We start from the raw sequence: 24,450 nt of genomic DNA on the forward strand, positions 1-24,450 counted from the left end.
GATGTCAAACTAAAGAGAAAACACTAACAAACCCTACAATCTGAACACAGTCCCACAATCCTGCTCTAAGAGCGAGGCCTGATTAATTTATGAACTACCTTTCTTTCCCCCAACAATATCTGCACCAAAGCAGTTATCGTAAGGCTGGTTTTATATTAGTTATTGATCCAGATGTGAATTACCCTCAGGCTGTTCCCTGTTCGGCCCAAGCAGAGCCCCAGTCCAGTTATGTTGTGTAACTTAATGCATGCATGCAGAATACCCTCAACAAACTGTAGTATTGATAATATATTGAGTGTTTGTTGTATCCAAAGTATTTTGTTTGTAATGTTTTTTTGGAGTTTTATTTTTCAGTAGTATGAATCGTTTGCTACCTTTTTCTTTTTGACTGGCCATGTGTATCCAAGATGAATGAATAGAGCCTAAGTTACAGTACAAGATTCTATTTTTTGGTAGATTTGTTGAAAAGATTATTTCACATTAAGTGTTGTTTGTGTCAAATTCTATATATATATAGATATATCTGCAGATACATTACAAAAGTCTATTTCAGTTACCTACAAAAGTGATGTTTGCTCAGATGAAGTACTCTGATGAATTAATACACACTGAGGAACGCCTGTTTAAAAGGCATGCCAGAATATTTGATGTTAAACCCTTTTCTTTATATAGAAAAGCCCACACTGAACTGAATCTACAGTTGGGTATCAGATTAGTTACAGTTTACCTAAAAATTCAAATGAACAGTAATTCACTAAAATCTTGTAATTAATCTAAATCTTAATCTAAATAGACACTGTCATTAAAAAAAAAAAAAAGGTCTTGCTTTCCTGGGATCCAGAAACATGGGGTTTGTCTTTAATTCACTAGAGTTTTGGGTACATTTTTGTACAAAAGGTTGAGATGGATGTAGGGTTGATTATATATATATATATATTATAACAAACACAACTATAGAAACGCATATATGAATATGACAATTTTTTTTCCATTCAAAACCTTTCATTAACCCTCCTCAATTCTGTACCTAGTCTTAGGGTAAAAGCTGTAGTCGTGTTTCCTTTCAGTTCTGTGGGGGTGTATGTGTACATGTGCACTCGTATCTGCTAGGGGGCGGGTGTGACTGGTTGGGTGGGGGTTTGTGTAAATAAATCAAGTACAGTTAATGTGGAGGTGTTTATTTTTTGTGTCAGTGTAAGTTAAATATTCTAATTAAAAAAAAGTGTATTCTCTATTGTGTTTCATGGTACATTTAAAAAAAAAAGGAAAAAAGTAGTTTTATCTTACATTTCAAATGCTTCTATATCTCTATGGCTTCTGGCGATACGTTCCATTTTATAGATTTGTCAGCACAAAATGCAATAAACCAATACCATTTTATTACACTAATTGTGTTTGAGTCATCAATCATGTTTTGGACAATGTCTGGGGAAAAAAAAAAAAAAACATTTCACGATGCAAAACATCAAAATAACGGCGCTGACTTACGGTTAATGGTTTGAAAACAACTCAGGAGTCCATCTCACATTTCTGTACACATGCAATGCAGCCTTAATAGTTGAACACACAGGAAACGGGTTTCAATACTCAATGAGCACAATCACAACTACACAGGCTCCAACACATGAACTGAGCAAAATAAAACAAAGGGTTATTAAAAGCATTTACAAGTAGGAAAAACATTGGTCAAAATAATGTACCTCTACACACAGCTGGTGAATCAAATTATCATAGTTGTACTTCTTGTGTCCCCCACAAGATCAGTCAGAAGTGACCTGATTGGCCGTCTGGCCCTCAGTAATGGCGGGGGTACATGGACATAGGGGGCGGCTGGCCCATGCCCGGCGGGCCCCTGGGGGCCGGGGCCTGCTGCTGCTGCTGCTGCTGCTGCTGCGGGCTCACCAGGTGGTTGAGTGACGGCCCGCTCTGGATCAGAGTGTCCAGCGCCTTCTGGACGCTGGGGCTGTCGAAGTTGATGCCCGAGGCAGAGCTAGGGGGCCGCTGACTCAGCGGAGGGGCGGGGCCCCGGCCCGGGGGCATGCCGTAGCCAGAGGCCCCGGCGGGCGGGGGGGGCCCCGCGAGGGGCATGGAGGACCGGCCACCTCCAAGCATCTGGGGGTTCTGGGAGGGAGCCGAGAGGCCGGCCGAGGAGTGGGACATGCTGGGCGGGGCGTGCTGGGGGGCCATGGAGCCGTAAGCCTGAGGCTGGGGGGCCATGTTGGGGCCGCCGGCCGGCAGGGCGGAGGAGGGCAGGGACACCCCGGCGCCGCTGTTGAACAGGCTGAGGATCTTGGCCTGCAGCTCCTGCTGGTTGGGGTTGGCGCTCGGCTGGGGGGCAGAGGGGGGCGGCAGGCCAGTGTGGCTCTGCTGGACGGGGGCGTGGACCGGGTGGGCGTGGGGGGCCGGCGCTGGGTGGGGGGCAGCGGCAGGCGGGTGGATGGCAGCTGTGGAGGCAGAAAGAATGGTTAGAGCAGGGAGCTGGGACACAGTTCATCCATCAGAGAGGAACAGAGCGGTCGGTCCGCACAAGGGACGGGGCCACTGCGCCACCCTCCAACCAAACTGAACGGTGGCGGTACACACCTGCGTGTGGGTCTGCACTGGGTCGCACCAAGCGTAGCCTCTTGTCCTTCAAGTAAGCAATTAGACTGTCCAACTCCTCTGGCGTCACAAACCTACCAGGTGGGGACACGGATTACATTTACATTTATGGGATATTCGTCAGGAGCAGTCAGGGTGAGGTGTCTCGCTCATGGACACCTCGACACTCTAGGGGGAGCCAGGGATCGAACTAGCAACCTTCCGGTTACCAGCCAACCCACTCTTCCTCCTGAACTACTGTCGCCCGAGATTGATAATTAGTTTCAGGTTGAATGGACAGCGGCTCCCATGAAGCCAGGTGACCAGGTGATCACCTGTTCTCGGAGAGCAGTGTGATGGCGGTCAGCAGGGACACGGGGTGGGCCTCTCGGTCGGCCTCTCGGACGAGAACGTCGTCTGCCATTTTGGCGGCCTTCCTGGCGATCTCCTCGCGCTCCTTCTCGCGGTTCTCCACCTTGTAGGTGTCGTAGTTGTGCGCCACCAGCACCATGGCGTCCTGCATGGGCATGTTGCGGTGCTCTGCAACCAGGAAACCACTCATTTATACCATGGACATTTACTCTCTGACCATCAAAGCGCCATTTGCCTAGAATCACGGTGGAAAACATGAAGGCTTTCTGGTGATTTGGAAGGCTCTTGGGCTCGTATTAATGCAACAATGAAGCTATGTGGCACACATAGTGCCTGGGAGCAGGGTAGTAATGGTCAATGTGGGGAAATGACTTCAAAGACGTAACGAGTAGAGAGACAAGTCTCTTTCTATCAAAACGTAATCAAACTCTGGGGGGAAAAAGTGGTATTTTAAGTTGTGATCATTTCACAACCTCTCAGGAGTTCCAATAAAAGCCACCGGGGAAGCAGGCAGCTCCGCAGGGGGGCCGCCTCACTATCAGCACTAAGGACACAAACATGCACTGTGTCCTAAGGCCGTGCCCAGGTTGGTGAGCCGGGCACCGGGTGATTAACTGAAACCACTAACGTCCTAACTAGTGTCAAGAGAGGACGTGTAGGCCGTGTCCGTGGCGCTGACCTTGAGGGGTGCCAAACAGGATGTTGACGGTGCAGGAGCGATGCACTTGGTGCTGCTGGGTGATGATGATGGCGAAGGGTGTGCGGGCGCGCCCCACGTCCTCCAGTGCCTGCGTCAGGGACACCTCCGTGTTCAGGAAGATGAGGTCCACCACCATGCCCAGGTCACGCACCTTCCTGCCCACCGTCTCGGCATACTCCCTACAGTTGGGTTGCAAACAGAAAGACGCACAGACGGACAGACACACACACAGACACACAGGGGGTATATGAAACGACTACGTTCCATGTAGTGGTAGGAGACCTCCAGAGAGCGTTAAAAGTAGGGGTGGGACAAAATATCTACGCAGCGATATATATCGTCGCCCTTTTTTGTTCGATACGAGAATCCATATACTGGCGCCAAATATATATTTTCAGTTTTTTTTTAAGAATTATTTTTGCACTTTTATTCTTTATTCCTGAAGAGTTAGACAGGGAATATTGCCCCATTATCAAAATTGTCGTACCCTGAGATTCCCACCCCTAGTAAACAGGTCCGTGGCCGGAGAGCGGACATACTTCTGCACTTTGTTGACGACGATGACCGAGCAGTCGACGGGCCTCTCCGTGTCGTAGCGCCGCTGCAGCTCCTCAAAGTACTGGCGGTACAGCTCGTTGCGCCGCAGGTCCTCGGGCCGCCCGCGCTCACCTGGAGAGATCAACGTTAACTCTACGTATAGAGACGTGGATGCGTAAAGGTCCCGTGACATTCCACCAGGTGTGGTGTGACGAGCCGTTACAAGACGTTTGGAAAATCTGTCTGTTATGACGTCACAAGGGGGTGTGTCCACCTAGATGTGTGATGGCTAGATGAGCAACGTTTGCTACAGTCCACTGGGTAGGCTGGTAGACCGATCTATCAAGCACCCATCTAGGTGGACATGCCCACTGAGTGATGTCATGACAGGCAACGGCTAATCACACCACAACTGGTGGCATGTCATGGGACCTTTAACTTTTACCCTTTATATTTGACAATATGGATGAATATTCCTGCATGTAAAAAACCCTTGGCAGTGCAATCAGGAATATTGATGGATTGGATTGATGGATTAGGGATGCGGGAAATTGTAAATACATTAAACATTGTTCATTACATTAATACATTGTACCAACAACATACATTATATCCATTATGAGACAAGGTCTGCCTTGGTGTCACGCATCTAATGTTAAGAGAGTGGTGGTGGCATCAGAACCTGCATGTTGTGGCTGGTGTCTCAAGTACTTCATGTCTAAAGATTTGTACTGGAGACACGGTTTGGATTCAAGTCGATGTGGAACAGGACGTCTGGTCCTACATGCAACGTGCCCATAATGTATCCAGGGTTCCTACAGGTTTCTTCCAAGTCAAATTCAAGTCTTTTTAAGACCATTTATATAAAAACTTAATACCTATTTCACGGCCTATTTCACAGACCTACCGGCAAAGAAAAACATTTTTTTTAATTTGTTCATTTATTTCTCAAACAAATGTGAAAATGTGGACTGTGAAGCAAGTGTTGGAAACGTTACTTCTAAAAAGTAATTAGTTATAGTTACTCACTACTTGTTCCAAAAAGTAACAGAGTTAGTAACTGAAATACTTGATAATAAAAGTAACTAGCTACCAGGGAAAGTAATTATTTGCGTTACTGTAAAAAAAAAAAAAAAAAAAAAAAAAAAGTAGCTTTACAGATGCGTGTGTCGTTGTGAGATGCTTCATTAGATGCGTCGACAAAGTCTTCGCTCCTGGACATAATGTACACTTTACATGCACGTTCTTGCCTTTGACCTCAATGAATTAGTGCTTATATCTCCACCTTGAAAATGACAACTTTTCATCGGATTGCTCCGGACTCGCCATTTCTACTGCTTCATCGAAGGTGTTTGTGTGTTCGTGTGGCACGCGTATCCTGGCTTGTGTGTAAAAACACTGGCTCCGATTGGCTACCATGAAACATGACTCTGCCTTAGCCGATCATAATCGCTTATCTCGTTATTAGCCCACCCAGGTCTCCTCACTAGCAGTTTGTGTGTAGAGCAAGGGGTGCGTTCGGATTACGCAGTTTATTCAATGAATTCATAGTAACGTTCAGTAACGATAACGGCGTTGTAACAACGGAAACAGTAATTAGTTAGATTACCCCGTTACTGAAAAAAATCTTTTAAACTGCGTTATTTCAAACACTTACTAAAGCATTATGGAAGAATGATGTAACATTGCAGCATAGTAGTGAGTATTTACGCTACATCACCACAGCACAGACACAGACTTTCTTGTGTTCTGCTTAGATTTTCTTAAATTTTTCACGCTTCTGCTTGGCTTGTGGTCTGTGTTGTAGCTAGTGGTGGCTCGTTCGTGAACGAATCAGTTCGAACGAACGACTCTTTAAAACGAACGAACCGACCTGATTCGCCGCTCTCGTTCGTCGTTGTTCGTCTCGTTCGTTCTCCGAGACTCGACTCCCAGCTCCACCCACTAGTCGCTGAGTCGCGCTGACTCGCCAGTCGCCGCTTGTTCACTGACTGTGTTTAGCGGTGAAGACTCGAGGACTGAGAAGTCACGAGAGTCAGCCGGGCAACAACATCCCGATTCCGAACATGAAGCACTCCTCAGCTAAAAGGAACTTAGTTAATGTTGTGTTGATTGATGACCGTTTGCACCATTGCACGATCGTGATTCGTTTGAGAATGAGAACGCGGGAGGAGCCAAGTCTGACCGACTCGGCTGAGAACATGCATTCGCGATTTGTTTGAACGAGAACAAGGGAGGAGCCAAGTCTGACCGACTCTGCATTCGCGAACGTGCATTCGCGATTCGTTTGAACGAGAACGAGGGAGCAGAGTCTGACCGACTCAGTGACTGAGAATCATGATTCACTGCTACTGGAAATGTGAACGAACAAACGAACGAATGAACGACTCTTCTTGGCGAACTGACCGACGCGAACTGATTCATTCAAACGAATCATGAAATCCGCCACTAGTTGTAGCACTGTGTGACGTGTGTGACGTGTGCAGACCCGGGGCAGCGTTGCGTTCTCAATTATTGGTTCCGCCACTCTTTATTTAGGCTACGTTATTTAATCAAAATAATAGTGGTTGACAAATGAAACTTTTGAGGAGAATGCGATACGGAGAAGTTACATACTGCACAAATTTTAAGACCCAGATATCAAAATTCAAGACTTTTTCAAGTCTTTTTAAGGTATTATTTCCAAATTCATAAATTCAATGCTTTTAAGACTTTTTAAGACCCTGCGGGAACCCTGGTATCATTAATATATTTAAATGCAAGGGAATGCGTTTCATTGACATTTGGACTGGAAGCCTTGTCTTGCCAACACGTACTCTCTGGGTCTCTCCGTCCGTTCCACGGGTCTCTGAACGAGTCTCTGTAGGGGTCTTCCTTCTTGCGGTAGAAGTCGTCGGGGGCAGCTGCACCACGGTAGTATCGGTCATACTCCTCCCTGCAAAACATTGGATTGATACTTTGAAAAAAGATAAAGAAAGTTGCTGGCAAATTGACCGCCAAAGGGTAACACCAGCTATCGACGATGCAAATTGACACATTAATGCACTCTTTTTTTTTTTTTTTTACTGTGATTTTGAAAGGTTTTGCCCACACAATGTCAACATTCATATCAGAAATCATTTGTTTTTAGTTCCACTTACTTTACATTCAATTACACTTGCAGTAAGTGACTGCCTGATTACAATTGCAGTAAGTGACAGCTTGTATACAATTCCCAAATCTGTGGCGCTACTTATTTGAATTTAACTACACTTGGAGTAACTGTTGGTTTACAATTGTACTAATTAACTGTCTTTTTACAATTCCCAAATTTGTGGCGTTAGGCGCAAGTAACATATTCAACCCACACGGAGTGAGCCAATAAAACTCCCTCAAGATCACTTGGTCAGGTTTTTGCGTACATTTGGTATGAATGATAATGTGTCATTCCATTTGATAATCTCATTTAACTTCAATTGGAGTGGATTTAAAATAGAATTTTAAAAGTGTGATTAATCGCGAGTTAATACTATGCAATACTATGCGATTAATCACGATTAAAACTTTGCCCAGCCCTAATATTTATACATTTTCAATAATCAAAACCTACAAAAGGGTAACAAAAAATGGTCAATCACAATACAAATATAAAATATGTAACATATAATCAAAGAACCATCCTTATATTGACTCCCAACCATGAGTTCTGGCCGACAAGTGAGGGAAGGTCGGAAAAACTTTTAAAAACTACAGATTTGGTGTGTGGGAAATTGGGTACATGATGTCCAATTATGTTCATAGGTGAGTGTTTCAAAGGTGCCAAATGAATCATTTGTAAACCGGTCGCACTCTTGATCTGCATCAAGACGACTATAAATGATTTAGAAAAAAACCCTTAGCAATACAAAAGAGACCTGACCAAAAAGGTTTGGGAACTACTGTCCTCAATACGGATGTTTGAATCTCCTTCCTAGAACAGTTGATTTTCATATGTGATTTCAAACCTATAATCCTCAAACCATCACTAAATGGTTTGAGTTATAGGTCTGAGACTTAACATTGTGGTCCTTCACAGATCATTGACCACACATGGACGTACAGAGCTCCACAGCCAAACCTGTACCATACGCAATTTAATAGTACAGATGACAATCTTTTTTGAATTAAATTAAGTTCACATTCTGTTTCTCTCTGGAGATCGGTCTGGCATTGATCCCATTGAAAGCCTTTTTCAAATGTAGACAGTGATACGATGGTTCAGTTGTTTACAAAGTTAATATGCAAATTACAGATCAGAAGAGAAAAGTATGAAGCAACTACACTCCGTGCTCCTGATTAGCCAACATCGGCTCAGAGCCAGGACCGACCACATTCATACTTTTCTCCTCTGGTCTGTATTTTACGTTCCACGTTCCACTCTTCCGTTGCTATTGGGTCCTCCTACATGCTCTACACAGGCCCCACCCCTCCTCCTACACAGGCCCCACCCCTCCTCCTACAGGCCCCGCCCCTCCTCCTACACGTTCTACACAGGCCCCGCCCCTCCTCCTACACAGGCCCCGCCCCTCCTCCTACACAGGCCCCACCCCTCCTCCAACACGCTCTACACAGGACTCGCCCCTCCTCCGACACAGGCCCCACCCCTCCTCCTACACACTCTACACAGGCCCCACCCCTCCTACACGGGCCCCACCTCTCCTCCTACACGCTCTACACAGGCCCCGCCCCTCCTCCTACACAGGCCCCACCCCTCCTCCTACACACTCTACACAGGCCCCACCCCTCCTACACAGGCCCCACCTCTCCTCCTACATGCTCTACACAGGCCCCGCCCCTCCTCCTACACAGGCCCCACCCCTCCTCCTACACGCTCTACACCCCTCCGCCTACACGCACTACACAGGCCCCTGTGTAGAGTTATTTAGTTCAATAACTAAAATAGGCTATCACCCTTTTCCTAGAGTTGGTATCCAAAACGAAACTGTTGCAATACAACTGCACACCTTCATGTTATCAAAATAAACCTATATCAACATACCGCATTGCAAGTAAAGATTGGCTTATAGCGCAGACGGCAGGGATTAAAACTAACGACGTTCCGTCTTCCCGGGGACGTAATTAATTGTCATCGGGAGGATCAATATTCTCTCTCGGGTCGACCTCGGGACGAAGAGGATTTTGTGGGCACTGACTTCATTTTTCTGTTCAAGTTTTCAACCCTTTCTTCGAACCAGAACGGGTGGAAAAGACTTATGTGAAAAGGTAAATGGAAAAAGGACTGAGCTTTGTTCAACTGGCTGGCACGCTCGCATTTGTGTTCAGTGAGACGCAGTTCAGTGAATCTGGAAAAAAGGAATAAAGACAGCGAGGATGCAGGGAGTTCAGCAAGGCTACAGTTGAAGATCAAAGTAAATTGGTGCTGATTTATTTTTAACGTCAACATTAGAGGAATTGACTTTTTCCCCCATGGACACATTTAAATCACAACTGTTTATGCTGAGACTGTTTTGCTTTTTGCTACCTGTCTGTGTGCGGGCTTTGCGCACCGTCAAGGGAAAGCGGCGGTGGTTGAAAAAAGTATTTCGACCACTTAAGTTCACTCGTTGCTTATAATGGTTTATTTCCCAGTATCATTTCATTAATATAGCAAAAAAGAAGTTTTGTTCATTTTTGAATTGTAAAATAAATACAATAATTTGCGAGTTTTTGAAATTATTGGAAGCGAGCTCTATTCGAGCTGACCTCGCCTGCTGTACCGTATATGTAGGCTTACTGTATATTGGTAAAACACAACACTGCCAATGTGGCAGTTCCATGAAATCCAATGGGGATTTCTAAAGGTTACTGTACAATGGCGGAGATGAGCGTTAGGAGCTGAACCATCACTATGGTAGAGCTAAGAAGGTTCTACGAGCGCTTCAGACCAACCTTACCAACGAACGACGTACGAAAGAAATTCGTAGCAAAGAACGAATAACCTAAATAACTGAAAATGGATTTTTAGAAATTGTTGCCGCACCCATGCATAAGCTGCATAGCTTACAGAATTTTAGAAAATTTGTGTATAAACCACGGCTTATAGTCGGGAAATTACGGTAAATGCATGGTGGAGTAGTGGCAGAAGGTCACGTAGACCACAGTTCTGTGACTGAGGGTGTTGGTTGTCATCTTGAAGCTAAACAAATCTAGTCTGGAAGTAAATATATTATTTTATCAACATAATGTATTGTGTTTTTATTATATTATCAGTAAGTAACAACTCAATTGGATTTTGGGACGTTTCAAAATGTTTTTCGGGGCGTTTCCGAGACGGTGGTGAAAAAAGTTAGTTTTAACCCCTGGCAGACGGCTATCGAGATTAATGACCAATACATAAAATCATACAGATTACGATAATTATTGGAATATGATGGTAGTTTACCACTATGGATGTTGAATACATATAACCGATAGAGATAATTATTGGACTATGATGGTAGTTTACCACTATGGATGCAGTGAGAACACTGTTGAGAAACGTAAGTACGCTGTGACCTCCACTACAACTTGCATTGTCCATGGTGACAATGAAAAATAGGGATGCAACAATGCATCCTGATTCGGTTAACATCCATCTAAATTAGTGCTGTCAGTTTAACGCGTTAACACAAACCCATTTTAACGGCGTGAACTATTATTATCACAAGATTAACGTTCTTTTTGGCCTAGCAAACTTTGTAGGTTTTTCACATGCTGTTGCAACAACTAGTAACATTAGAAAAACTACAACACCACACAGAATCTCGCTAGACCGGAAACAAAACAACAGACACACCGCACACACTTGTTGGTCTTGCGAGCCGGCCAAAGAGTAGGCTATTAACGTTTCGTTTTGAGTGGATGGTGAGCGAGAGATGGAACGGCAAAATGGATACCAATAAGATTCTGAATATAATATAATTGAACAGTATATGCCAATGTTGTTTTCAATTAAAAAAAACATTTGTACAAAGCAAGCTGATCCACTTTTCCATGTTGATAAGAGCATTTAAATGAGAAAAAAAAATAATGTGACAAAAAGAAATCAAGACATTTAGAATAGATAAAAATGTGTGAATAATTGCGATTAAATATTTTAATTGTTTGACAGCACTAATTTAAATGTGTGAAGATTACAACCGGTGAGACCGGTGAGAGAGTTGTACGTTACTTTCAGTTGTTGGTTGGTTGTTCAGCTGGAATGAAAGACAAGACAAAAACAGAGCAAATATTGTAGAGAATGCTGACCTAAACAAATAGCACAACCATGTGACAGCATGTAGCATGAATTATAATATTCAAAATTATAAGGAATGAAATTTGAATGGGATTATAGAGGAAGATTGACAGCTCTTCTGTGTTCATGATGTGCCATGTTTTGCAAAAGTCTTGATATACCAATGAATAAACATTTGAATGCAAATCACATACGGCCTGCAGTGCCATCAGACTGAAGCCGAGGACACGTTCCCCCTGTGCACCTCGTCTGTTCAGGGGTCTTCAGTGCATACCAAAAGGCCTGAACAAACACTGATGTGTTTATCACGCATGATGATATAATGTGACAACGAGAATACAGTATATGGGAAAGCCCTAGTAGCTACCTAGAAGCCTGAGAATCTTTTTTGGAAAACTTCAATAATGATGGCTAAATACTATAAAATATTTTGAACTGTTCAAACGTACAATAAACAGATTTTAGAACTTATGTTAGGGTGACTTATTCCTTTAAGCTCAACACAAGGCCTCATTCTCCTCATATATCTCCACCACTACAATGTAGTGACTAATCTGGGAACCAAAATAGAAGTTAAAGCCTTTGGAATTGTTGTGCAAGTGAAATAATCAAAGTTGATGTTACTGGGTCAGAGTGACTAAAGCCAGAAAAAGGAAATAAATGTCATGATATAAAGTCAGTGAATTATCAGTTGGTAGCCCTATGCCATAGCACAATATCTGATGAGTACCTGCAGGGTTTTTCCTGCATTGAAAGCGATGGCGGCCCAACCAAGGCATTTCCCCAAACTTAAACTTTCGAGGAGCAAAATGTGTACAACAATTGTAGAATGTATTTATTGTTGCACTATGTTCATCTGACGTCTCTTCTTTTCACCAAATAATCACATTGTGCTCTTGCCTAATAATTGTTTGCAGTTTAAAGTGTAATCAGGTATGAAATTGAAGTGCATATAGGCAATGTTGTTTCCGATGTTGAGGGCTTGTGGTCCACACTAGGCAGCTGGGAACAAGCTGGGGTACACACTTACGTAGGGAATATAGGGGAACAAATCCACATACGTAGACAGTAGGGCTGGGTAAAAATATAAATTCATCAATGCACTGCAGTTGATTTGTTCTCGATTCAATTTTGATTCAGAATTTTTTTTAAATTGATTATTTACGTTGTAAAGCTCCGCCGCTCCTGTTTGTTGCCGCTATAGTCTAAAATCTGACGTCTGGACATACTTTGGATTCAGATGCAAATCTGGCACATAAGAGGTCGACAGAAGTCACGTCATGTGTAAAGTTTGCGAGGCGGTACTGAAATACTGCAAAAACACAACAAACCTACGGATGCGACTTGTAACAATACTATACAATGTTTTATTCCATTTCTGCTAATTAAAGCACAATGAAATGGTTCATTCATTTTGGGGTCACTTTGTTCTATACCAATACAAATAATGCACACATTATTTAGGTATTTTTTTATCATCTGCGGGTATTTAGAATCGATATTGAATTGAATCGTGACCTAAAGAATCTGAGGTACCTGCTAATACCCAGCCCTAGTAGACAGTCCACCATGTCACATAGGGCTGTCGCAACCAAGACGTTTCATTTCTGAAATGGTCCAATTGGTACAAAAACAAGATCAAAATGATGAACAGGCCTTAACATTAAGCTTTTAAAGCCACTTGCCCAAAGGGCAAGTGGCTGTTATGTTTTACTTGCCCAATAGCAAAACATACTTGCCCAAAATGGAAAATGTATGCCTATTAAGAAAATGTTTCACTAAAATGCAACATATCAGCAAAATGTCACCTGTAGTAAATAGCAGCCTACCATTGGCAAGTACTACAGCAATCTGTATTTTTATTGATTTATGGTTATTTCTTTCCTGAAACATGGTAAAGGCAGCCAGCAGCCGAAACGTAGATTTAATTGCTATTATATCGATAGCAACAACTAATGTTGTTGTGATCTTTGTCGATACAGTGTCCTAAACTGTCCTCAACATACTACACCCATAATGTAGTGAAATTGTGTTGATGAATCCGATTACGGGGTAAGTCAAAACCGCCATCAGTTAACTTTTACCCGTTGTCATGACGGACCCACGGAAACTTCTTCGTCCAACTTCTTAAGAAGTTCCATTGCCTTTTTGTTTCATATCCTGGCGGAGTCTCATTTTCAGGTGTCTTTATTTATTTATTTCTGTTACATTTACCTGGCACTTGGCCAGTTTCGGAGGCTGAAGGAACATAACAAAATTGATAGTGCAATCCTGGCAACCCGTAACCCGTGTTTTCACAACCTTCTACAACCTTCGGCAGTCAAACCCGAAACTCACTACCCCCGAAGTAACTTGTACCAGATCGATGTACTCCCAGTTACAGCTCGTAACTTACGGGCTAAAAAGTGTCCCTAGAACGCAGAAACAGCAACTTTTACCGAAAACCGATGCAGTGCTGTAGAAATCTCTGCTCCTGCGATATAGGAGGACGTTTATTTTGTAGGCATATTTAGTGTATTAAAAAAAAAAAAAGGTCACTTACCTGGACGGGCAACTACATGTCACATTTTAGTTGCCCGATCAGAGTTCACCTGCCCCAGGCAAGCGGGCAACAGTTAATGTCGAGGCCTGATGAACAACTTTCAATCGTAGCCCATATGGTCAGACCATTTGGATATAGTGCAGTGACCATAACTTGACCAAACACCCACACTCAAACTGATTTGGTGCCAGAGGTGGAAAAAGCTGCCAACTCGTCACACATGTACCAGGTGACAGTCTGACAATATGGTCTTAATTTCATAACAATAATGCCAAAGACTGAGTATTGTACGACCCTGTTATTGTTGCTTGCAACTATGTTTATTAGTGTGGTTGCAAAGCAAGCCACTCTATTATCATGCATCTTATTATTTTTTCCTCCTACAGTTTGAAGGTATTTACACCAAACCACTTCCATTAATATTTATAATATTAATATTTCATATGGAAAGTGAATGGGGCAAAAACGCTAAAATCAACCACTCCAAACGTGAACAACTGAGAGTCGTCAAATTAAATGAGCATATGTAGACCGGGTGACAGGAAGTCTCCAAAAGGATGTCTATCGCTATGACCTCAGGGGTGCTATAACTCGGTCAAAACTATACAGCAACGCAGCACACGCCATTTTATAAAAAAGGCCTTATTTGACATGCTGAAAATCATTTATGCAAATTAGTCTACTATTACTATTGTTCAACAAATCATACAACCTAGAAACACAATGTCAAACAAACATTATCTCTTGTTACACTGGTGCTAAAATGATTAATGGATTGGAAATATGATTGTTATATATCGGGCGTTTGTCTGTGGGGACCCCTGTTTATATGGCTAGCGGCTGGGTGCTTGCTACATATGCGGTGAACTCCCGGTAGATGCTAAATGCTAACAATGCTTAACCAATCTTTTTCACACAAGCGCAGGGTTGACAGATTTGGGCAGGAAACCGCCCAATTGGGCTACTTTTAATCACGTTAGGCTGGGAAAATTTACATTGGGTAGGTATATACAATTTGGGCTTGTTTTGAAAGAAAATTGTGTGATTCTAATAATTTTTACAAACAATACCAATAGACGTGAGGCTGACGTTTTGATTTGACCCAATAGTATTAAGGGGTGGGAGATGGGCACCTGTCCAATAGTAATTAGGGGCTAGGGAGGGCCATTGGACATGTCACTCAGACCTATGCTTCACTGAAGGAGATTTGATTCATGAGGAATTAGTCAAGCTGGCGTTGACATAGTTCTTGCGTTCTTTAAGTTCTCGTAAGATTATTTCAAATTGAAGTTCTACATAAATGTAAGAACTTCAATAAAGTTATTAAGTCAATTAGGTGTTTATTGTGCTCACCATTGGTCTTATGTCTTTTTGTGTGTTGTGTGTAATGTCATCTCATTGACGGAAGACCCATTTTCTGCTGCTGTCAGTGTGTCCTTTACAGACCGTGTGAGGTTTGTGTGTAGGCCTTTCACAATAACAAATTTTGCTGGTCGATAAATTGTCCCAGAAATGATTGCGATAAGCGATAATAATGCAGTTTTGAGACCATTTTCATCTAATATAATGATAATGGCATAATCATGCAAGTACACCCTTTCAAAGATCAATAAACTTATTTCTAAAGAATAAGTAACACTGGAACTGGAAGACATTTTAAATATCCAAAATAAATTAAATGGACTGTCTATTTTAACAAAAAATGCACAAACACAACCAAAAACAAATAAAATTGAAATAAAAACTACATGAAGCGAACTACACTGTCTGAGTGCTAACAATTTGCACTGTCCTGTTTGTACTTTGTTGACTAAACGCCCCGGTTATTGTGGACTGTCGGGAAGAATGAGATGTCCCATGATCTGTTGTATTTTTTTTTCGCAGCTGGGAAAACTGCATCGGATGATTATGCTTTAGGTGTAGATGCATGTTTGTTGTATTGCCGCGTTTAGTTGCTACCGTTTTACAACAAATGCGATGTACCGGCGCGCACAGTTTAAGTGGTTCACCTGGGTCATTCGGTTTCAACCTGAAGTCCTCCCACACGCCAGCTGTCGCGTTCGGCTTTGAAACCAATTCTACTATCTCAACTAGTGTTTTCTCTGGCTTGCTACTCCTCACGGGGCTCTCTTTCTGCACTCTGGCAGAGAATGTCTAGGAAGACGGGCTCTGACCTGGCAAAGGGTTAACTCCTCGTGCTAAGGAAGCGAGAGGGGTCTGTCGAGACTGATGCTCCGGAGTGAAAACTCTTGTCATCCAGTCTCTTTTATAGAGCGAGACAAGAAAAAAAAAAAAAAAAGCTTATTTATCGCAGACAGCAAAATTATCGTCTCATTTTAATTTATGGTGCGATTAATTGCTTATCGCGACAGGCCTATTTGTGTGCATGAGAGATAGATGAGAGGTTCCTTGGATACCATAGAATGTCATAGTTAATAATCAGGTTGCGTTCAGGTGTGCATTTGTGTATTTGCCATTGCAAAAATATATGATGAATCGGTATTCTGGCAATATACGTTTTGGGCGGGTTTTTTGCTGATTGGGCGGTTTTTAGTCTATAGTTGGGCTGGACAATCAGGTACAAATTAGGGATGTTAACGACTCAGTATTTCGTGAGTCGACGTGTCGGAGTCATGAATCGACAAAATCAATTTTTTTTTGGCCCCGCGGCTGCAGCAGTTGCGGAGCTCAAAGGGTCTGCGCTGTCCTTTAAGACAGCGGCCCGCCCATCATATTGCAAAGGTTGCGCTCAGAAGCACACCATTAATGCATTTGATGACGATAAACAAAATATCACAGAGCATAGAGCAGGATTGTGAACATTTACAATCATACAATAGGCAAAATGTGTTGGCGTTGGCCGACTCATTTTTTAAATTAGGATATTAATGCTGTGTGCCTCCTCTTTGCATCGGAATTTAAGACATGAAACCATTTAATTTGCTGTACGCGTTGACATGCACACAGGCTGCCACTCTGTCGGCTATGCCCCAATCTTCAACGGCGGCTTGCAGGACGTTAGCCATGTATTCCGCTGTGCCTCTCTGGCATTGAGCGGGTCTACAGGATCGCACTCTGCACAACCCAGTTAGTGAAAAAGTGAACGGCCATGGTCACATATGACTCAGTAGTCATTGCTGTCCAAGCATCGGTGGTGATGGCAACTTTCGAAAAGCATATATATATTTTTTTTCAAAAATCTCTCTGGTCAAATTGTCAGATTGAAATTTGCTGATAATCTGTCTAAATAATGTCTGCTGACACTGCTCCTCTTATCGATGCCGTAAGCCTGCGACGAGATGCCCTCACTGTGATGACAGCGCTCCGTGGCTATGGAGAATTGCATTTCTCCACAGCCTGTGAAGTCCTCATATGCGATCTGAGCGACATTAATGCAGAGTGGGCCAAGCTTGTGTTCCCTGTCTCTAGTGTTGTGTGTGCTTTGACCGGCAGTGGGTCTGCTTATAGGTCGGAATGAAGCGGCCACCGATTCTTGACAGGATGGTACTTTATTCACACAACCAGACTCGTTCGTTTCTTCATTAGACTGACATACGCTACTGCTCGCTCTCCTCACTCGTCCGCTCACACACACAGCCATTCTCTCTCACACACACACACACACACACACACACACACACACACACACACACACACACACACACACACACACACACACACACACACACACACACACACACACACACACACACACACACACACACACACGACCCTTAAAAGTGTATTTACATTTTCAGGGATCGACCGATATGGATTTTTTTATGACCGATATGGGCTGTCGATTTTCTTGAGCCGATATTTGGAACAGATACTGCTTTTGCTCCCTCAATTTACATCATGAAAATTACACAATGATGATAACAAATGTTACAAGTCTCAATTTAAAAAAGGAACATTTATTGAACTGTCTGTCTGTAAATCATGCCGGGGAAAAATAAAAAATATGTATAAAAACTAAGCAGCATCAAGTTATTCTACAATTTCAAAGCAACCGTTCCATTAAAAACACTTGCACTTCAGAATGTTTTGAAGCACTTACCTGAACGCAGGGTCTCCTCTGGGGTCTCCTCTGGGGTCTCCCCTGGGGTCACCCCTGGGGTCTCCTCTGGGGTCACCCCTGGGGTCTCCCCTGGGGTCTCCCCTATGGTCGCTTCTTGGGTCCTTCTCGCGGCTCTCGGAGCCCCGATAGCGGTCATCATGGTCCCGTGGCGGACCCCCAGGCCTGGGCTCCCGTGCGTCTCTGCTGTCCCGGGGTTCTCGAGCGTCTCGGCCGTATATAGGAGAGCGAGAGCGTGGGCGGCTGTCCCTGCCGTCTCCATAACCTCCGTACGGGCCTCTGCAAACATCAACACAATAAGAACAAGACAACTACCGAATGAACTACCATCGATTTATGAAATGGGGAAAGAAAATACTAAAGAAAATGTTGGGATGCAACTGCACCATTCTTCTTTGGAATCCATGATTGTGGTCTGTTGTTTTGGTTGTTTTTAAGCACAAAAATAACGTTTTTTATTTTAACTGCGGTCTCAGGCATACAGTCTTTGTTTGTCCGCAAGGACAAAAGTGAGGAGGCCTTGTGTGCATTTGTGTGACAAGACAGAAAAAACACAAAGGACAAAAGGAGAGCATAATTGTTGATTTTGAATTCCCAGACATAACGTATTGAGCACTGGCCTTTTTCTTTCTTTGTGAACGCATTCATTGCAGCAATAACTTTTAGACACCAATAATAAAAAGAGGCTTGCCGACGCAATCAAATTTTTTTGGAACCTTTTCAAGAACAACCAAAAAAGCGCATTTTATTTTACGTTAAAATCTAAAAATCTTGTTGAGTCAGTTTGGAATGATCCAATCAAACCTTTATGGATCTAATCACATTCCTCCTTTATTCCAGTTTTTCTCTCAAATAAGGTGGAAAAAGATCGATGCAATACAAATGCCAGGTTACTTTGTCTTTAAGGCTTTGTAAACAAAATACTTTAAATCACATATGCATGATTCATTAAAGACGCTGCCATTGAAGACGGTCACTTCCAACACATGTGGTCTTTGTAGCGCAGCTCGTCGACCGATTCTACCGATGCCATCGTAAAATTAAGTGATGTTGCCACGCCTTCAATCTGTTGGATACATTCGGTGATCCATAGACCAACACAAGTTGACGTCGTTGAGAAACTTAGTAGGCACGGAAAACCGACATTTCATAGTTCAGACTTTGGTGCACCCGATGTAACGATTTTGTTTTTGCAAAACACCATTGTTATTACTTTCAGTTAAAATCCAACTGATACTTCATGTTTAAAAGAAAAAAAAAACACTTCATCAAGTCAAACATCAACTTTGAAGATTTTTATGCACCAAGTTATTTTTAAATTAGAGAAATTTTGGACCAACACAGATTGGGGAAAAAAAAACATCTTTGGAGACAAAGACACTTGGAATTACTTGATTTTCTTTGCTTTATTTCAACACCTCTAAAAACGCAAAGATAAATTAAATGTCGACATGGCCCAAATACTGTCGCTCTAGCCACATACAGCGCTTTCCGGAAACGTTCTTCTTATTTAATCCTACCAGAGCACCGAGCTATTTCTTCTTTTTGCGTTACTTTACCTTCGTGGAGGGCTCGGCCGGGTTTGCGGTTTAGGTTGACGTCCCTCCACGGCCATATTTACATCTGAAAATAAACCAATCCAAACTTTACATAGCAACAATTACCATGCCTGCTTTTCACCTAAAATGGGACTGGCGACGGGAAACACTTCCATGATCCAAAAAGGAAAATCAGCTTGAGAATTCCATGTCCGAAAAATCCAAAATTGTACGAGTGAAATTTCATAAGTTTGCAGGCATATCTGCTTGTAACTCATGACTGCAATTGAGAAGAAAAATATTTTTTGTCGTTTACGTCGACTTTCCATTTGTTACTTTTTATAAAAAAACAAATGGATGTATTGTTGGAGCTAATTGCACGGTACTTGGATTTAAAATCTAGATTTTACGCCCGATTTTGTGTTACTAAAGAATTTCACGTTTAATTTTGTTTGCATAATTCTCTCTCACACGCATACACACGCACACACACACACACACACACACACACACACACACACACACAAAAACAATCAAGATACAATTTTTTTTAACAGCGTGTTAAGGTTTCTATTTATTGCATATTAAATACTGGGTGAAACATTCAAAAATACTTGTTTCGCAATCACATTTAAGAAGGTAGAAATGTTCCAGTATGCATATATGCATGAATAATTGTACATCTGTTCTACAGTGTTTCCTTTTGCTATTTATTTGCTACTCTGCCATACCTTACTTATACCAATAAGGAGTGCTTCTTCTTGAGCCAGTCACATCTATGATTGTTTGGTCTTACCTATTTTATAACCTTTAAATATTCGACCTTTATGGCCCGCCTTTGCAGCTTCCGCTTCCTCTACACGTTCAAATTGCACAAATCCAAACCCACGGAACATGGACACCCCTGTAAAAGGACGAGTTCAGTTGGACACACTTCCCAGGTCATACTTTGGGTTTGCAAGGCCTTTAACAAATTAAAACAGTCTGAAAAAGCATAAGTGTTTCCTCTGCATTCACCCAGCACTGCCAAAACAAATAAAAACGTGGAAGGACAAAAGTGGTCCGGGTGATCAAACCATCATACACCGGTTTTCACAAATCTAAACTCAACCAGGTTAATGGAAACAGCTAGCCCTAACTTAGTGAGCAATTACTCTGCTCAAACTCTTAACTAATTTACACCATGTCAAAGAAGTGAAAAGGAGACCAAAAAAAGGACAACATAATTGAATGTAGGAATATAATTGAATAACGCATTGCAGCACCACCCAAGACCTAAAATCTTACGTGTATTGTCTTTCGCTGTCCAACAAGCGCACATTTTGTTAAGTCCTTGTGTGGCGATTCACTATTATTCTGTAAACAAGCTCTGACCCTCGCATCGATTCCAAAAGACGAAAGGGCTACAAACCCATTGTTTACATTGGTGGCCGGGTGCTCACTCTCAATGCTCTTTGGCAGACTCATTTAAAGGAAATTATTTTTGACAGATGATATTGGTAAAGAATGTTGGAGGGAAGCCATTGGATAGGTGCAATGGTTTGATTACCCAGACCGGTATTGTCCTTTAAAAATAATAAAAAATGAATTTATCTTAATGGTCAGGGAATGTTAGACCTGCAAAAGTAATGTCTATGCTGTAATGATGCAAACATTAACAAAGAATTTGATTATATGCTATACAATGTTATTTGTTATATTAAAGTTGAATGTGGTGTGATTACATGAATATGAATCCACAGTAAGCCATAAAATTGTATTTCCTGGTTAAATAAAGGTTAAAATGGCCACAGAGGAAACACTGATGCATGCAATAGATATACAAAGCAAATACAAAAAACATATGTTTAATTATTCTATTACTAACCAAGCACAATCCTACCAGACAGAGACAAGTGAAAAATAAAAATGTCTGTACTCTTCATCAACATTGCCCCAAATACTGACCGATTATTTTTCCATATGGGCTGAAAATGTCTTCTAAATCCTTTTTCTCCATGTCTGATGTGGGCAGATTCCCAACAAAAATCCTCCTCTCCATATCTCTGGGATCTTTACTGCTGCAGGAGCGGGAGAAGTTTCCTGGAGACGAGCTGTGGCTTCTTCGTCGAGACATGACTAATTCCACGGGATTCCTTTAAGGTTTCGGTTTTTAAATGTTTTAAAAATGTGTGCTCACATGTATGTGTTGCTGTAAAATGCCGTCCACAATCCTGCAAAGTATCAGTAGGGCAACAGAAAAATATAATAATTCCATGGATGGACAAATTAAAACTTGAGCAGAACTTCCAGATGGCTAGAGTTGTGAACAAATCGAAATTCAGACTGCGAAATTCAAATGCCGTCAAGTTTTCGATACGTTGAATCGCAAATTATTTTTAGAAATGGTCAGCAGGTAAGTGTTGAAATACGTCAGATTCATACACATTTGATTTCGTTCCAAAATGTATTGTTGTGTTCATAAATAAAAGTTTGTTCTGCAACATTCTTTGATGCAAAAATACTGGCCATTGAGATTCTCAATCAAACAGATCCAGATGAAATTTTTGTTCTGTGACCTTTTTCTTCGTAGCCATAGCCAAGTTCAAAAAATTAACACAATTTTATGTTAATTATTTTCGAAACTTAAAAAATGGATAATTGAATAATGAATGTCTTCCAAAATTGTAAGAAAATTCCAAAAATGTTTCCTTAAACAATTTATCAGCATAAAACGTTATAATTCGGCAGTTGCATTAATATAATACAACATGAACGTGGTAAAAGAAAAAGAAAAAGACGCCTTTCAATAATGCAGCCTTTTAAAATAAGGCTTAGTATGTTGCCTTTATGTGTGCTGGGTTTGATAGTATCAACATTTTATATTTAGTGGATAGATTATATTATGCAAATAGGAATGTGCCTTTGTAATGATGTTTCACAGTTCTGGGAGTAGCCTGATGCATAGTAGCATACCTTGTTTTCTCTCTGGATGTCCTGTGTGTTGCTCCCGCATAATAATGAAACTGGTGTCTTGATAACTCTGTAAGAGAAAGAAATGTATACATCAATTTGGTGGACAAGAATACCGGTTATATTTCAACATTATTCCCATTCACTGTTTAGCCATTTTCCTCAATTAAATAAAAATTACTTTTGTCGATGCAAGATGAATTTATTTTACTTTCATTGTGGTTTAAGAGCCAGTACACGAAAAGTAATATTTATTGTCAATTGTAATATATTAAGTCGTTAAATCAGGTTAAGATTAATATCAAAATAGGCCAAATCTGGGAGAACTTTTGCATTTGTTTTGACTAATCGGGTTGGCTGTTGACATCTGTTAGTGTGTAATTGGTAGTAGTCAATTTCTAAAATGTGTCTTTAATATTTTCCAATCAACACTGTGTAGGACGGGCAAATATAGTCATCAACCCCTTTTGAAATCTTAATTCACTCGCACATTTGTTTTCTTCGTAAAATATCTTGGTAAAGAAACAAGATGTAACTCCGCCCCCTTTAGTTGATAGCTTCCCTAGGCATGGGCAAAACTATTCTTTTCCGGGAATCAGTTCTTTCAGTTCCCTTCACTATCACAAATTGTTCGTTTGAATTGTTCGTTCAGTTCGTTAAGTCATATGGTCTGTTACGTCATTTGGCAGGGAATCTCAGGTGTCTGCCATCACCACTTTGCTTTTAAATGAGGTATGCCCACAAATGGAGCCTTTTAAAACACTAGGTCTCAGACGGTGACCGGAAAACTTCTGCAAATTTCTGTAGCATTAGCCTACAACGCCGCTTGAGCATTACACGTGTGGTTTTAAGAAGATTAGCCCAAGCTGCCTCAACCACCATGAGAACGTTTTAGACTCAATCAATATAAAGTCGAGGGGAGACGAAGCTCTGTTCGTTTGTAACTTTTATTGAAGTGACCATATTTTTGTTTTATGTAAAAAAAAAAAAAAAAAAAAAAACAAGAATCAGATCGATCGTCGTTCACCTTCGGGACTCGTTCGTTCTGACCGAATCGTTCGCGAATCGCCCATGCCCAAGTTCCCAGGCTCTATGCCGCTGACCCCAAAACTTCTGCAATAACATAGGACTGCTGAATCTAAGATTATACGTTATGAAATTATAAATGAAGCCATCCATTTACAGCTGATCATTCTTTATACAAACTATTTTTCCTAGGAATAGGTAACAAACTTAATTTATGTTTAGACTGCCACATTTTACATCCGAAATGAACAAGCCATATTTGAATATATGTATTGCATTGCACATTTATTCTCGAAACCTACTCAAAGGTGAATTCAGCTTGGTGAAGGCGGTTTAGTCTGAGTTGGTTATGGTGAGCTCACCTTGATGAAGGGTTAACTTCACCAAGGCAGCTGGGCGCCAGCATGAGGAATGACAGGTTTAATTATACCTATTGATACTAGATCTTTCGAAACCTTACCGCTTTTAACTTAAAACACGCCACAGTCATCTCTCCAGTGTTGTAATGCTTTTTAAACGGGGCTTTCTAACGCGAATCCTCGTGTTTTGGTCGTTTTAAGAGCTACCATGAGCTAACCTGTTAGCCGTTAGCTAACTCAACTAAAATGGCACAATTCACCACGATCAATTTAATTTGCCTGAAAACGTGCGTGAAAATATCGCTAACCCGTATTGTGTTCGTCTGAATATTTGTAACCGACGTATTTACCTTGAATTTTCCTTTATCCTTTAGTTTAGATTATATCGAATCAGACATGTAGCTCGTCGCCTCTTTCCCGGCGCAAGCACAATGCTCTTCTTCTGTCTGAATACAAACGGCCAACCCTGGTGCTCTGAGAGGACTACTGCGGCCTAGTGGCCGACCCTGGTGCTCTGAGAGGACTACTGCCG

General features: G+C 41.8%; 1 protein-coding gene across 6 annotated transcripts; it reads right to left on the reverse strand.

Moving 5' to 3' along the window:
• Positions 1-1,362: 1,362 nt before the first annotated feature.
• Positions 1,363-24,379, reverse strand: ncoa5 (nuclear receptor coactivator 5). 6 transcript variants are annotated; one of them, XM_084464164.1, is made up of 12 exons: positions 24,269-24,339; positions 22,537-22,603; positions 21,529-21,794; positions 20,378-20,485; positions 19,603-19,666; positions 18,026-18,322; positions 7,006-7,124; positions 4,192-4,321; positions 3,632-3,831; positions 2,916-3,120; positions 2,584-2,675; positions 1,363-2,444 (listed from the first exon to the last, which is right to left on the reverse strand). In XM_084464164.1, the coding sequence occupies exons 3-12, from the start codon at positions 21,695-21,697 to the stop codon at positions 1,795-1,797; spliced, it is 2,034 nt and encodes a 677-aa protein (XP_084320290.1). In that variant the 5' UTR covers positions 21,698-21,794; positions 22,537-22,603; positions 24,269-24,339; the 3' UTR covers positions 1,363-1,794. The 6 variants fall into 6 exon arrangements, with proteins under 6 accessions (XP_084320290.1, XP_084320289.1, XP_084320293.1 ...); XM_084464163.1 differs by having other exon boundaries at positions 3,632-3,834; XM_084464167.1 differs by lacking the exons at positions 20,378-20,485; positions 21,529-21,794 and having other exon boundaries at positions 4,140-4,321; positions 24,269-24,335.
• Positions 24,380-24,450: the final 71 nt, after the last annotated feature.

Source organism: Micromesistius poutassou (genome assembly GCF_964030765.1).
Source record: "Micromesistius poutassou genome assembly, chromosome: 2".
Lineage (NCBI taxonomy): Eukaryota > Metazoa > Chordata > Actinopteri > Gadiformes > Gadidae > Micromesistius > Micromesistius poutassou.

Excerpts from the sequence above, each read along its gene's own strand:
- ncoa5 (XM_084464163.1), bottom strand. The coding sequence starts at position 21,697 with ATGTCTCGACGAAGAAGCCACAGCTCGTCTCCAGGAAACTTCTCCCGC. Across the intron at positions 19,667-20,377 it reads ATTTAAAGGTTATAAAATAG|ATGTAAATATGGCCGTGGAG; the intron begins GTAAGACCAAAC and ends GTTTATTTTCAG. Across the intron at positions 7,125-18,025 it reads AGAGGAGACCCTGCGTTCAG|GGAGGAGTATGACCGATACT; the intron begins GTAAGTGCTTCA and ends AATGTTTTGCAG.